This window comes from Trichoplusia ni, chromosome 2 (assembly GCF_003590095.1).
Source record: "Trichoplusia ni isolate ovarian cell line Hi5 chromosome 2, tn1, whole genome shotgun sequence".
In the NCBI taxonomy this organism is placed as follows: domain Eukaryota; kingdom Metazoa; phylum Arthropoda; class Insecta; order Lepidoptera; family Noctuidae; genus Trichoplusia; species Trichoplusia ni.
In genome coordinates this window covers 10,223,156-10,237,773 of record NC_039479.1, presented here as the reverse complement: position 1 = coordinate 10,237,773, position 14,618 = coordinate 10,223,156, and the positions used below count along the sequence as shown (strand labels likewise).

Genomic DNA, 14,618 nt, shown 5'->3' with positions numbered 1-14,618 from the left:
ACACAGTTATTGTTTTAGTCAACAAAGCCATGTTTTCACACTCAGAAGCTCAAACAAGTATGGTCAGAAAAAAAACACTCAATTAATGAAATTCTTAATAAATAAATGTGTTCGCATTTTGTTTTGTAAGTTCTGGTTCGGTTCAAGTAGTTCTGTTGTGTAGGCTTGTTGCCAAAGTTTGTTGCTGACGTTACCTAGATCTAGACCGCTCAAAGTCATCAACAACAGAGTTTCGGAGAGCTGAGCGTCAAATTATTATAATTTTATGCTGACAAGGGTTCTTGTAGACTTAATTATCGTTGATTTAGCGGTGTGTTGTTAAATTTTGTTAGTGTTTCAAAATATTGTGAAAACTTAGCTATATTACCCAGGCTTAGGTATAATGGAAAGGGCATGATTGTAGACATAATTATATGTACAAACTTAAATCACTCAATATTATTGTTGAATACAGCGAGGAGTAGTTCGAAGCTAAATAATTAGCGACGGTTTATGTGAGCGGCTCCTGGATGATTGACCATTTAAACGAGTTTCTCCTAATCGATAAGAGTCTATACGCAGAAACTGAAGCTAGAAAACTACACAACCAGTCTTACGAAGAAGTAGCCTGTTGCCCGGGTAACTGGGTTGAGGAGGTCAGATAATAAGTTTCCTCCAGTAGTTGCATCCGTTTAGACGTAACGTAGTTTTGAAAAGCTATATAACTTCCAAATAATTTTCATCATTCTATTTACTAGGAATATACATCGAATTGCTCTCTTAATGGTAAAAAACGTACTCCTGTAAGACAATATTTCACCATACTAATATGTGCTATACCATACCTCAGAGACTTGAGGTCCCTGTCACATCAGCGATTACTTAGCAGATTGCAAGGCACCCGTTTAACCTATCCCCTTTGTACCATCTCACTGCATATTAAGTTCATTCAACGCAAATCTGATAGGAAGACTGCCTTTAGTCTGATCTCCATTCAGTAACTGCATCTAGAAGCCTGTCCTAACCTTTACACAACCTGGACATTCGCCTGTTAATTAATTAATGTCGTTAGACTGAGAGCAAACTCCCATTATCATAAGTGACCGACACTCAAATTGATACTGAAGATCCCAAACTATGTTAAAAGCTTCTAAGAAAACGAAAAATCTTTTTTTATTCATGATGTTAGATAAATGTATCGATTTGCTTCATTGTGTTTGTTAGTTTAAGAATCAAAGCCAAAGTTGAGTAGGCACTTTTTGTTTTAAAAGCATATTTAAAAGTTAATTGATTTTGATCCTTTTCTATTTTCATGATAAGAAAGAAAATTAATAAAAAAAATATAATTTAATAAAAGCGTCAACAAGTTGAGTTCAATGTTCTATCTTTGTATTTTTGTTCTCTACAAACGCAGTGCTACTAAATTGAAACAGGGGTCAAACTCAAGTCCTGTAAAGAAAACTCAAGTATTTTATTAAAACAAAAGGTGTTCAGTTGTTTTAACAAGTGTCATTGGGACGTGCAATTCATCAAATTAATTGTAACAATAACGGAATGTTTCTGCTGAAATTAGAATTTTCATGACACATGTAATACATAATTTTGCTAGCTGGTGCCCGCGACTTTGTCTACGTAGGGTTAGAATTTTGAGAAGCTAATATGGCGTGATAAAATAACTAATACTATAACGGAAGCAATAAAAATATCGAACGTCACCAGGTAGGAAGGTAGTAGTAGTCGTAAGAAAGTAGTAGGTATATCACCACCATTTAATCCGAACAAATACTCTAAAGGGCACACTAAAAGAGCACGAATAGCCGAGACGATTACTGCTCTTTCAATAAGGATTGCCCCTTTTTTTCGTTTAGCCCAGAGAATCCTCATGGACACAGCTCCTAGGCAGTGGGTAGTATCAAACTCTTACTGACTAAAACTGAACTGCAGTGCAACCTCTTCCACATCTATTCGACAAAGAACTTCTAATCTATACTTACTAATATATAAAGCGGAAGAGTTTGTTTGTTTGAACGCGCTAATCTCAGGAACTACTGGTCCAAATTGATCTTTGGTCCAAAAAATCTTTTTGTGTTGAATAGACCATTAATTTAGGAAGGCTTTAGGCTATAAACCATCACGCTGAGACTAATAGGAGCGAAGATACAATTAAAAATGTGAAAAAAAACAGGGCAGGTATATGTAAATCATAATTTATCTCTTCTACCCACGGGGACGAAGTCGCGGGCAACAGCTAGTCTTAAATGAAATAGAACAAACAATCCCAACTAGTGCGTAGGTATTCGTTAACGCCTCTACACTGTTATTTTGATATCCTTATCCAGACCGCCGCGCAATAATAATAATACAGTCTGATTGACAACGCCTCGCCTACGCGTTACCAAAATGTCTCGGTTGATATTTTCATTATGTTATTGTAATAACGCCTCTGAGTTTTAAATTAATATTTTCTTCTTCAGTTTATAGAATTTAATTTAATTATTGCGATTTCGTAAGTTGGTTGTTTATCTGCGCATTATCAACGCTTTTTCAGGATCGCCTTTCTTAAGTTTATATTTAACCGAAAAAAGACGCAAATTGGACCAGACGTCTTGGTTTAATCGCTACACACCTACTTGAAAAAATCATACCAGCCGAATTGATAACCTCCCTCTTTTTTAAGTGAGTTAAAAATAAAATTTTATGGAATTAATACATCTTGTAAATCGTCTTAAACCTCCGCTAAAGCCTACGCAAAAAATACTTATTATAATATAACAAAAAAGGTTTTATGCTGGTATAAAATTTTTAACAAGAAGTTTATGAGCGTTCCGTTAATATTATTAGGAAACCCTAAAAATCTAGGAATGTTACCCCAGCTGCCGATGATGTCACACCCTCGTAAATCTTATTTGACATATCGCGAAAATTTTATTATTTCCATGAAACTTGTTCTTGCTAAGCACTGTATTTTTTTACTTTGTTTTTATCGTTTTTCTTTTATTTTAGTAAAGAAAAAAACGTGTAGTTTTATGTCTTGTCTTTATTGTTAATAGGATAACTTTATGAGTACAGAGAGTACTTATTATATCACTATTATGTTATTTTTTATTTCGCCTACTTCGTCCCACTGCTGGACAAGTTATCCAAAACTCCTTCCACGACTAAATCTGAAAAAAAATACTGAAAACAATGTTGGCAAATGAAACAAACTTTAAGCAATAAGGGTATTTTTCTCCCCTTTCATTCTCTACAACTAATACCTGAATTCACTCCTTCTTCGTTGCTGCACTTTCTTTTTCCATTTGCCAATAATTTTCTAGGCAAAATAAACTTCCGCTTCAATATAACATTGGTAGTATTCAGTAATCATCGCACGTATAAAATCAATGAATACAAATCCCTATCTTGATGTAGGCTTTCAGAGTTCAATAGAGTAAATGATCTACCAAATGGTATACACGTTATCTAATGGCAGCAAATTTATTCAATCATCCAAGATCTGTAGGACAGGATTTTCACACGATTATGTAAATGGTCGTTTTAGCAGCAAAACTGAACGTTTCAAACATGTTACCCTATAAAATCAAAGTTTCAGGGAAATTCCTAGTTTAGGGCTTTTTCAGTACCATCGGCTACGTCCATTCTAAGTACTAGGCTGCAAACTGGTTGAAGAGGTTTCTTGGATAAAGGAATTTGGATCATTTACTGGAAATTGAATTAATTTTGCTCTCACGTACAATGTCGATCCTACTAATATCATATACGCAAAAGTTTGTATGTATGGATGTTTGTTCCTCTTTCACACAAAAATCACTTAACAGATTTAGACGAAACCTGGATAGTGTATAATCAGGATTAACACATAGGGTAGTTTTCATCCCAATTTTAAATTCCATTGTGATCATTTTCAATTTGTGGCGGGCGGATCCGCGGGCAACAGCTAGTTATTATATAATTCCGGTATGTGATAGAGAAATGGGACGTTTCCCTGACGGAACGATTCAATGGTCCTTCAAGTTATCCTCGTAGAGATGTTACCGCATTCGGGTCAATTAAATACGTAGAAGCTTCGTTTTGGAATCCCGCAACTGTTCAGCAACCACAAATTATTATGCTGTCTATTTCCCAGCAGTTACATGCAACTACATTGAATTTGGAATGGGAGAGGTGAATTATATTGATTTCTTGCTTCTTCGATATACGTTTATGTGCCACTGACATGAGCTGAAATTTGGAATTTTACATTTCTTGGTAAGTAGTGTTATCCTCTTTAATGTTACCAGATATTTCTTCAATATGTAATATTATTGAGAATTTGGAATATCTTCATTTCAATAAATGGTATTTGAAATTTTCGCGATCAGAATGCATTCAAAATAGATAGGTAGGCAGAAAGGTAGAATATTCTTTATTGCACTCCACATAAGAACAGACAAAACTTTAAAATACTTACTTTGCTAACGTGTACCGGGATCGTAATTTGTTTTTTTTTTCATTTTGCGTCGTGTCTTTTTGACGTTCAATTTTATAGTCTGGACATCTAGTACACATAATTATAAAAAATCTTCTATATGATTGTTCCAACCTCGTCTCAAGCAATAATCTGATAGAGGCATAGAGTGCGGGTTAATTGATTTGAAATTAGTTCTGCGAATGCGTTGACAGCCATGTTAGAGGTGTACATTGTTAGATGTGACTGAATAAGACCACTATCTATAAAGTAAAGCTGACTTACTTGTCGAAGCGAGATACCGTTCTATGTCGTGTAGAGTGGACATTGCTCACACAACAGCACCAGTTTTACTTTAAGAAGAAATAGTCGAGATAGAAGGCCCCTAAGTTATCGATAGATATTTATTTTTATTTTTTAAAAGCTTGAATTTAAGTGAAACATGTACCAGCTCTGTTTAGAAATAGATTTAAAAAAAAAATAACGTGTATTTTATTATATTATTAAGGACTCCATTTGGGTCCGAAACTAGTCGGGCTACCCTGATAAATACGCGTGAGTAAACCGTTACATCATTTAATAATGAATCATTCTCACGATAGTTATTATTACACGAGGACTAAAATGATCGAATTTTAGTCGGGATTTCAAGTATGGTTAAGTTTACTAGCATAAAAACCTACCTCGAGAGAAAAACCATAAGCCTTTATACATATAAAAGCACATCTGAAGCTCGGATTATTATTAAATATTCTATTTGAGAGATTCTCCCATGTTCAAAAACCGTTACAATACTTTGAGGTAAAATAAAATTACTATTCTCTTTGACTGTCATTTTAAGAATTTAAGCTTATTTGAGGATTTAGGCTTAAAATGAAAAATAATAATCCTTTTTCTGTGAATTACCCCTGTAATCGGAAATGCAACATAATATATTATCGTTGAGAAAAATTACCAAAACCACTTCACGAAATTCAAACGAAACCACAAATTCACAGTCACTTACTCACAGCAATAAACGGCGTTTATGTGACGAATTTCCAGATTAAAGCAGGCTAATATACAAATACAAGGACTTTCGTATTTGTTTGAGCTAAAGGCCTATATTCTGAACCTTCGTGCCCAGAATTTTAAGAGATATGTCAAGGATATTGGAGGAAGGTCCATAAGTCACAGTAAGCGCGAATATTTCACACAATCGGCGTCTAAACTCCATGACACAACTGGCTTGGTCGCTTTTTGTTTTGTAAATTTCTATACATCGAATTTCATATAAATGCCCGAATCGTTTCGGACTATAGATTAATCCTGCTACGTTTTACACTGTAAAATATTGAACCTTTACGCGTAGAAAATATTGAGCTTAATTATCACATTGATATAATTAACAGTGTTTAAATTATGTGATGGTCAATCTACATCTTTTTTCTACACCCTTTGCAGTGTTTTACCAATCGACGTGAATTTATTGAAATAATTTTATTTAATTAATGCATTGAATGCTTGTGGAAAATCAACTGTTCAGGTGAATAGTTGACCAAAAGTTCGTGGCTTAACCGGCTGATTCAACTTGGTTAATTGCATTTATTTGTTCAACAATATTGATTTAAAAGTATGTTTTATACATACATGCATATGTTTCTATAATACCCCGAATATTCATAAATCTTTGGTTTCACCAGTAAATCTTAGAGCTTATCAACACGACTCGGAAAATGTAAAAATAAAAAAAAAATATAGCTTTTACCATTAGAGTTTACTTAAACCTCAATTGAATGGTAAAACTCCAATATAAACGATGATCATACTTCAGATTGGTTCAGACTTTAACATTCAAAGTCAATAAATCTTGTAACAGTAGTTCGGGCCTTTACAGTTACATAATATCTATATTTCAAATAGTTGTGAATACTTCCCGTAAATTTCACAAATAAGTTATTCAGAAGACAGGAAACCTCAATCAGTTTGAATTGTGGGTTTAAGTCGAAGCTTCCGCGTTCCGCTTGTTCCAAAAACCTCATCCCAGTTAACAGCGGTGAGTAATGCGAGGTATTGTTCGTTCCAGCTGACGCGGGTCGTGGAACTGAATGTAGTTGTCTAGCATTGTTAACGCTGCCCGGTTCCTTCTATTGAGATGGGAAAAACATTGATCTGTCGATTGAGGAAGTTGTTGGAGTATGATTGAAAGGGAATTTAATGGCCACTGTGGGAGGTGTGTGAGACCTTCTTTTATAATTAACAGTTTAAAATTAGAAATAGATGAAGACCTTGAGGAAGGTTTTATTTTTTAATAGTGTATATAGCACGATGAAATTCATAAAAATGTATATAAATGTTTTCTTCAGCAATTTCTCAATTTCCTTCCATTTTCTTTGTCAATTTTTTTCCTACGGTGAGTTTTCTCGTTCTAATAGCTCTGAATGCTCTATATTCATACCTGATGCTACGTACGATTTTTGCTTCAGATTTTCAATGAATAAAATACCGATGGTTGAAATTCAATTGGAACCTAAACGACAAGGCATTGAGTTTGTAGGTTAATTTGATGTCTGGATCTTGCATTCAATGTATGAAGCGGCGTTTTGCTTTCACAAAGGTTGGTCTACCTTCAAACACTCATGATCTAAAAGCTGACTAATAGAGAGCCAGCTTGCACTATGAATAATTGATATAGAGAGAAGTGCATAGGTTATCATATTGATTAAAATCACGTACCATTGGGTTTGTATCAAGTATTTCATTGCATGTGGTAAAGTTTTTCGACGTGACAATTGTGGACCTTTAAAATCGATAAGCACGATGGGCACGTTTCCCAACTTTGTGCAGAGATGAAGATACATAAATAAATAAATGCGGACAACATCACATACATTGTTCTGAACCCAAAGTAAGTTGCTAAAGCACTTGTGTTATGGAATTCGATACAACGAAGGTACCACAAACACCCAGACCCGAGACAATGTAGAAATAAGAATTCTTACATTGACCCGACCGGGGATCGAACCCGGGACCTCAGAGCTAGCGACACCTTGAAACCGGTGCGTACGCCACTCGACCACGGAGGTCGTCAAAACATAATTAGTATTAATGAAGTTGGTATGAATATTCCAATATTTAAAAAACAAACAAATAGAATGAAGATATTAAAGTAACATTCTATCTATTATCAAGTTTTAATTGCTGGCTGGTTAGCTTTAATGTACAAGTTTAAGTACAAACCTGAACCGGTAATCTGACACGGCCGGAAAACGATCAAGCGCAGGGCATATTTTACGTGTCTACCGAAACACAGAAGCTATGATCTTCTAAAACGCACGCAACATTCAATAAGTTGGTATCGGACCTTTGACTTAGAAGTCCTGCATTCGTAACATTAAGGCTATCAAAGCGTCTGGACTGACATTAAGTTTGGTATAAATACTTCAAGTTCTTGCAAATGTTTGATATACGTATTATCTTTGCAATAAATAATATTTCATGTTACCTTGTCCCTGAACCTTATCAAATCAGTATTAATATTAATTTCCATGAATTCATGGCTCAGTGAATATAATTTAGGAAGACAGTAAACTGATTCGATAAATATTGTTTTACGATGTTATCAATATTGCTGATATTTAGTATTGTTTCACGGATTCTACTATACGTTTTAGAATTAGCTTTTCATTGACATGTGATGTGTCATGTCGATATAAAAAGCGTCACTAGGAGGAGAGAGAAACGGAGACCACGAATCTTCAGACTTAGTGTAAGACACCGATGACTTAAAAAGGTACGTAGCTGTCTCTGAAGGGGTGGGTGTGAACCGGGTTTTCTGGCAGAATTAGCGGGAGGCCTATCTCCAACTGTGTACCAGGATGGGCTCAGTTGATTGATTAATTTATGTTTACTGAAAGCCACAGTAACACATAGAAAACGACAAATTGAATAGTAAACTTGTTTATGACATTTATTATTGACAAATGACGTGATCTTGACCTGTCACTTCGTAAAGTGATTCGCCATTTTGGTGCTCAGTGAAATGTAACTTTAACGTTTGTCAAGAAACATTCTGTTAGGAGCTACTTTGAATGATTTAGAAAGTGCCATTGCATAAGAAAAATAAGTTTATCTATACTAATATACAAGAGAAGATGAAGAAGAGTTTATTTGTTTGAACGCGCTAATCTCAGGAACTACTGGTCCAAATTGAAAAAATCTTTTGGTGTTGAATAGACCATTCATTGAGGAAGGTTATAGGCTATATACCATCACGCTGCGAATAAAAGGAGCGAAGGTACCATGGAATATGTGAAGAAAATATGGCAGGTATAAATCATAACTTATATCTTCTAACCACGCGGACGCAGTCGCGGGCAACAGCTTGTTCAAAATAAATATCTTTCTAACCATTTCCATATGCGATGCCTCAAATCCGTTAGGGATGATAGCGGATATACGAATAAAAGCTACATAGTTCGAAATAAATATATTTTTATTTCATATTTGGTAACGTCAAATAAAAATCTGGTTTTATTTTGTTAGTCTAATTTTGATTTATTTGAGTTTTGACAGTTTCCCAGAATTGTCTCGTATTTAGTTTAGTTATAACTACCTGTTAAAATTCTCTTATAAAAGTATGATAGAGGTTTTTTAATACGTGACGTTTATATAATCTGTTATTCTTTGAAAATATTATCTAATTAATTTAGTGAAATATGAAGCCTTAGTATTCAATATTCAAAATATTATGTAATATAGTTAAATGAAGGTACAATATAAACATATGTCCTGATATTCTATGTCTAGTGCACTGATATTCAATTAACCACATATTTTAAGTAGTGAAGTCTCCGGTAGCAGGCTGTATAAGTGACTCAGCTATACTCTTTTTATCGTAAGGTTGTTTTCCAACCTGGTGTCAGAGTTTAAATTGCATATCTCTGACGTCATATACAAATATACCGTTGAAATATTCTAGGTGTGTCGGTTTCCTTGCAATGTTTTACTTTACTATTTTCCTATGTTATAATTTATTTATTTCCTAATTTTATCAAGCTTACGACAGATTTTAACTATTAAATGATGCGAGTCGAACTCGACTCGACTCGCGATCCCGCCCGTCTGCTCATGATTAGACTCCGGTTGGGTCCGAAACTAGTCGGGCTACCCCGATAAATACGCGTGAGTAAACCGTTACATCATTTAATAATGAATCATTCTCACGACAGTTACTATCTAAAAAAAAAGATTTTAGCTAGTGCTCACAATCACAATTTCAAAATCTAATTTGCGTCTTTTGATTCCAATTTTCGTTTCGGCAAGTCCAATGTTACCAGTAAGCTGTCACTTTTTAAACCTAGACACGTAGTAACAAAAAGTAGGTCCTTCGTAGAAAAAGTTTCGTAAAAACACGAGTGCAGTAATATGCCACATCTGGTGTTGAGTGTGGAGTTTCAAATTACTTACAAATGTGTCTCAGCTTGACGGATTATTCTTTAGGAAAATGTCTAGGAATAATGGAGTGGATAGCTTTGATTTCATTTCACGCGAATTTTTGCAACAATATTGCTATATCAAAAGCCCTAGAAATTATTTTTGTAGAGTAACAATATTTTAATTGGAACTTAATTGGCAAGATATTAAAGGAAAAACAAGTTACAAATCCTTTTTTTTAATTGTGTATATGTACATACCAACATATATCTACAATTCTGAGGATGGGCTTAACATATAATGTAACATTTATGCGAATGCTCGGACCTCAGTGAATTATTCGCAGCCGGTGAGTGAGCTGGCTTGTTTTTTTTTAATCGAGAGCTCGTGTTCATATAAAGGCTCGACTAAATATTCGGTTTGTTTAATCGTGATACATTAAAACATTGCAGTGAGAGACTCATTGTTCTGTTCCAGGTAAATGCTCAACTGTATTATCACCGTAACATGATAAACAACTTTTCATACATATTTGTGGGCCACAAATGAGAATTAATGTAATTATACTCGTATTCCCAATTATATTTAGCGGCAGGGTTTTCCACCAAATTCTAACGAACTCATGCGCGTTGGATTTGTAATGTTATAATTACGTCAGCAATTTGCCAACATTGCTTTATTGCAGGTGATGCTTTGTTACAAATAAATTATGGTTGCATGAGAGCGTGTTGTTTCAAGTGATTATAAGACGTTTTCGGTTCAAAAGTTTTAACCTTTTTCTACCAATTACAGCCGGAATGAAGATTTTTTTTTACACGTGATTTCACAATATTGATGATTTTCTTAAAACACATAAGTAGATCCCATCCTTACCTTACTTTAAATCGTAGGTCTAGGTAGCCGCTAGGACGTCAGCTCTTAATTATGGACTCCGGTTGAGTCCACAAATAGTCGGGCAATCCCGATAGAAAAGCGTGACTTTTAAGTAAGACACTTAGTTGTTCCTCTACTGGTCTAATTTAAAAAATATTTTCTCTGTTTGTCCACAGTATCCAGACAAAACAGTTTCAAGAGCAATCAGCTGATACCCACAACGCCGATGATCAAAAGCAACTCAGCTGACATTTGCTGCAAGAAGTGGTACCCCAAGAAACCACAAAAAGTAAGTCAATATACCTTTTGAAAAACAAAAATGAATAGATTTCAAAAATCTAAAAACCCACGTTTTTAAATGTCACTCCATTCAAATTTTATCAAAATCGGTCTAGCCGTTTTTATAGTTGTAAATTGTCATCGGGTTTAAGGCTGCCCTGAAAATTTCAGCCTGATAGCTTATCAAAAATTGCCTCAAAATTAAGTTGCAAAAATCCAACTGGAACGAGCAAAGAAACAAGAAAAGTGAGTGTATAAAAATGTGGGGAAAGCGTCATCTATGTATAATATTATGAACGAATGATATTATATCATATATGAATTTAATAAAAAAAAGTTCAAAAACATCCAGATTCCTAAGTCTGCATGTGACTTGAATGTGAGTGAAGCCTCTGCGACACAAGGATTAAATCCTTAATACTGGAATCGTTTTTAAAAAGAAAATCTATTTGACTCACATTTACCTTATTCTGTAATATCAACTGATGTGTGAGAGTGGTGTTCAAACTAATATAAAACAAATAGTATAAAAACTGAAGAGAAACAATGTATCACGTTTCGACGGCATTTTCAAACTTAATATGTATGGAATAAGAATCGTGCTCTGAATGTATGTTTATGAATCTATTCACTCTTTGACTGGACAGTACCTACTATGTAAACCCGGTCAAGTTCAAAACGGATTTGTGGCTGAGAGTTCCGTTCAAATAAGACAAAATAACGACTGGCGAAAAATCGCTTTAGTCCAATTGAAAAATATTAGACATCATTTTTATTTTTTTTCTTTTCTCTGAAAAACTGTAATTGGTAACGATAAACTGCTTTAAAGTTTAGAAGAAGGGGCTTGTGACGTAAGAATAAAGTAAAATAATCTTACCGTCACGCATAAATTTTATTCACTTTAATTTGACCAATTTATGCTATCGGGACTAATCAAAAACTACGTATCCATTGTTATACAGTATACTACAAGACAGAAACTGAAAAAATCATCCCTACTTTCAGGCAACAAAAGTTGTTCTTTTTACCGCAACAAAAGTTGGCCAAAGAAATACATGATTCTGGAACGTTAAAACTATCTAGCTACTGATGCTCATGATATAAGGCGAAGTGTCAGACAGACAAGAAGGAGAGTCTTTATAATCAGATTCCATTTTTAACCTTCTAGTTCGGAACTCTAATAATAGAGTACGTGCCTTGAAGAAAGTTTTCTGTAAATCAATATATTGATTGAATGTTGAATGTATAATTTAATGTATGACTGAACTTCAGACATGCATCTGTTCGCGTGAATACTAGGCCATGGAAAAGGCCTTTGTGAAATATAAGTTTAGTATTATTTTGTGTATACGAGTAAGTCAAAAAATAATTAAAACTGTTTTTTATTCATTTATTACATAAACTTAATAGTCAACCCTTGGGGAGCAGGATTGATCAAATGTGGGCTTCGTCTATTAATCAATTGACTGTCTCTCGAAAGTTGTTAATTTACCTCAATACATAAATTTAGACTTTGAATACTTATGGAGACGTTTAATTACCCAGTAGATTAGTCCTTTGCAAGTTGTCTTTACAATAATTAGGCCCACACTAATGGTTTACTTATTTGACTTAGAGGAGAAACTTAAGTAACTGACCCTAGCGCTACTTAGGCCTTGTTAAACACTTAGTTAGTTACTTGAATCACCTAATTCCATAACTTAGTTATTTACTTAAGAGGCTAATGCCAGAGATCTTTGAGCCTCCGCTAATAGGGGTTAACCCGAGTAAGTTTGTTGTAGTATTTAGTGTAACAAAAACATTCATGTACAATGGAGTTAAGAACCAAATGTTTTATAAAATTTATTTAATATTACGAAGTAAATATGTGATGTAAGACTTTAATATTAACATAAATTGTCTCGCAAACACAATTAAACGAATCACTGTAAATAGATCTTATGGATGTCACTTCTGTGAATGAATTTTTCCTCCTTAGCTCAAAGTGTTGCTCAAAAGCACCAAGCTCAGAAACTGCAACACTGTTACGCTATAACTTTTCGGGTTAAATAAAATGTTACTTTAGCTCGCACGTATTTCTTTTTCATCATAACTGAGGATGTACTAAACCAATTTTTCACTTTAACTTTTCATTCATTTTATATTTAAGACGTTTTGGACACTGAAAATACATAGCTCTTTCGTACAATTCAAAATGTCCTCTCCTATCTAAAACTATTCTAACTATACGACATAATAAGTTTGTAATATCACTACTAGTGTAAGCACAGAAAGTATAAGGTTAACGAGCAATAAACTGCGTAATATTACAGAACACTAAAGAACATAAAAAACATGTCTAAACTCTTAAAACTACGAAAGCGTAACTGGCAGTATTTGCATGAAATAATATTAAATAATTTCATGCTGTAAAGAGGATATCATAACTTTTCATTTCATTTTGTAGATTGCTATTCGATATTCCTTATCAAACTACTTTAATAATGTCGAAACAAACTTGGAAGACGCAGCTTCTTTTAAAGTCCCGACAAATGCGAAATACGTAATAAGTATTGAACAGAGAAAATTCTAGAATTACTACCATTTGTACGACAACTTGGTAATACCTGATACAAACACAGCATATTTCTGAATTGCGTAGTTTTTGCTGCGTTTTCTCAGTTCCACACTTATATTGGCCTTTTTGTAGAATATTCTCACGGGAAATCGTTGTACGGGGATGGAGAAAAATCCGGATCTTACAGGCAAGAGTCACAATGGGACGGTGATCTTTCAGAGGGCCACGGGATCGCTCCATTCAAGTTCGTTCTGATGTCCTTTTTCCGCCCTTCAACCTTATTTACGCAATATCTAAGCTTTTGAATAAAGTATGGTATAAATAGGAAAATAGGCATAAAAATATGTCAACGATGTAAAAGTTTTATTAAGGACTTGCTGAATATGTTTTGGGATATTCGTAAAGAGTAGTGCTGAATTTATATACGAGGCCTATTGTGTTGTCTTTTAAAAAACTTGATAGAAATATTGTACAATTCTGGGGCATTGCAACGTATTTTGAGGCCATATTCTATAACAACACAATTTTTTTACACAAAGCCGAAAGCTCTTTTTCCGAAAGAGTCGTCGAAAAATGTTATGTGACAGCCAAAACTGTCACATTGTTTCAGCACCAAAAACTATAGTGTAAACAAATCAGAATCGCTAGATATACTCCGAATAGGGATCCGTCAAACACTTATGAATGAACGTAAAAAAAAATACCTTTGAATTAGTTTGAATGTGTTTTCCTGAAATGGAAATTTCTCAGAAACTTTTTTTGAGTCGCAATTTATAAAAGCTTATACGTTCTTTAAAAAAGGGAGTGATTTAAGTTCAAGGTTTTATGCATGTTAGTTTTTTTTAAATCCATCTTCATCTGCAATTCCACCATTGCATTAAGTAGGTACTGTGGGTGAAAGTGTATTTTCAAGAATCTAGGATATATCTGCAATATGAGGGACTAGATGTAGAAGGCAGAAAACTGGTTTGGGAAAGCCTATGCCCAGCTGTGGACTGCGATAAGCCGAGTTAATTATTTCTGCTATTTGTTTATTGGTTTTATTCAATTGATTTTCTTTTTCATCTT

The 14,618-nt window shown here is 34.2% G+C and overlaps 1 protein-coding gene across 1 annotated transcript in view; it reads left to right on the top strand.

Moving 5' to 3' along the window:
• Positions 1–14,618, top strand: part of LOC113506960 (cholecystokinin receptor type A-like) — a 94,108-nt gene that overhangs the window by 51,647 nt on the left and 27,843 nt on the right. Inside the window, exon 6 of the mRNA XM_026889809.1 lies at positions 10,891–11,003. Coding sequence (XP_026745610.1) covers positions 10,891–11,003 — 113 coding nt within the window. The remainder of the gene's footprint in view (positions 1–10,890; positions 11,004–14,618) is intronic.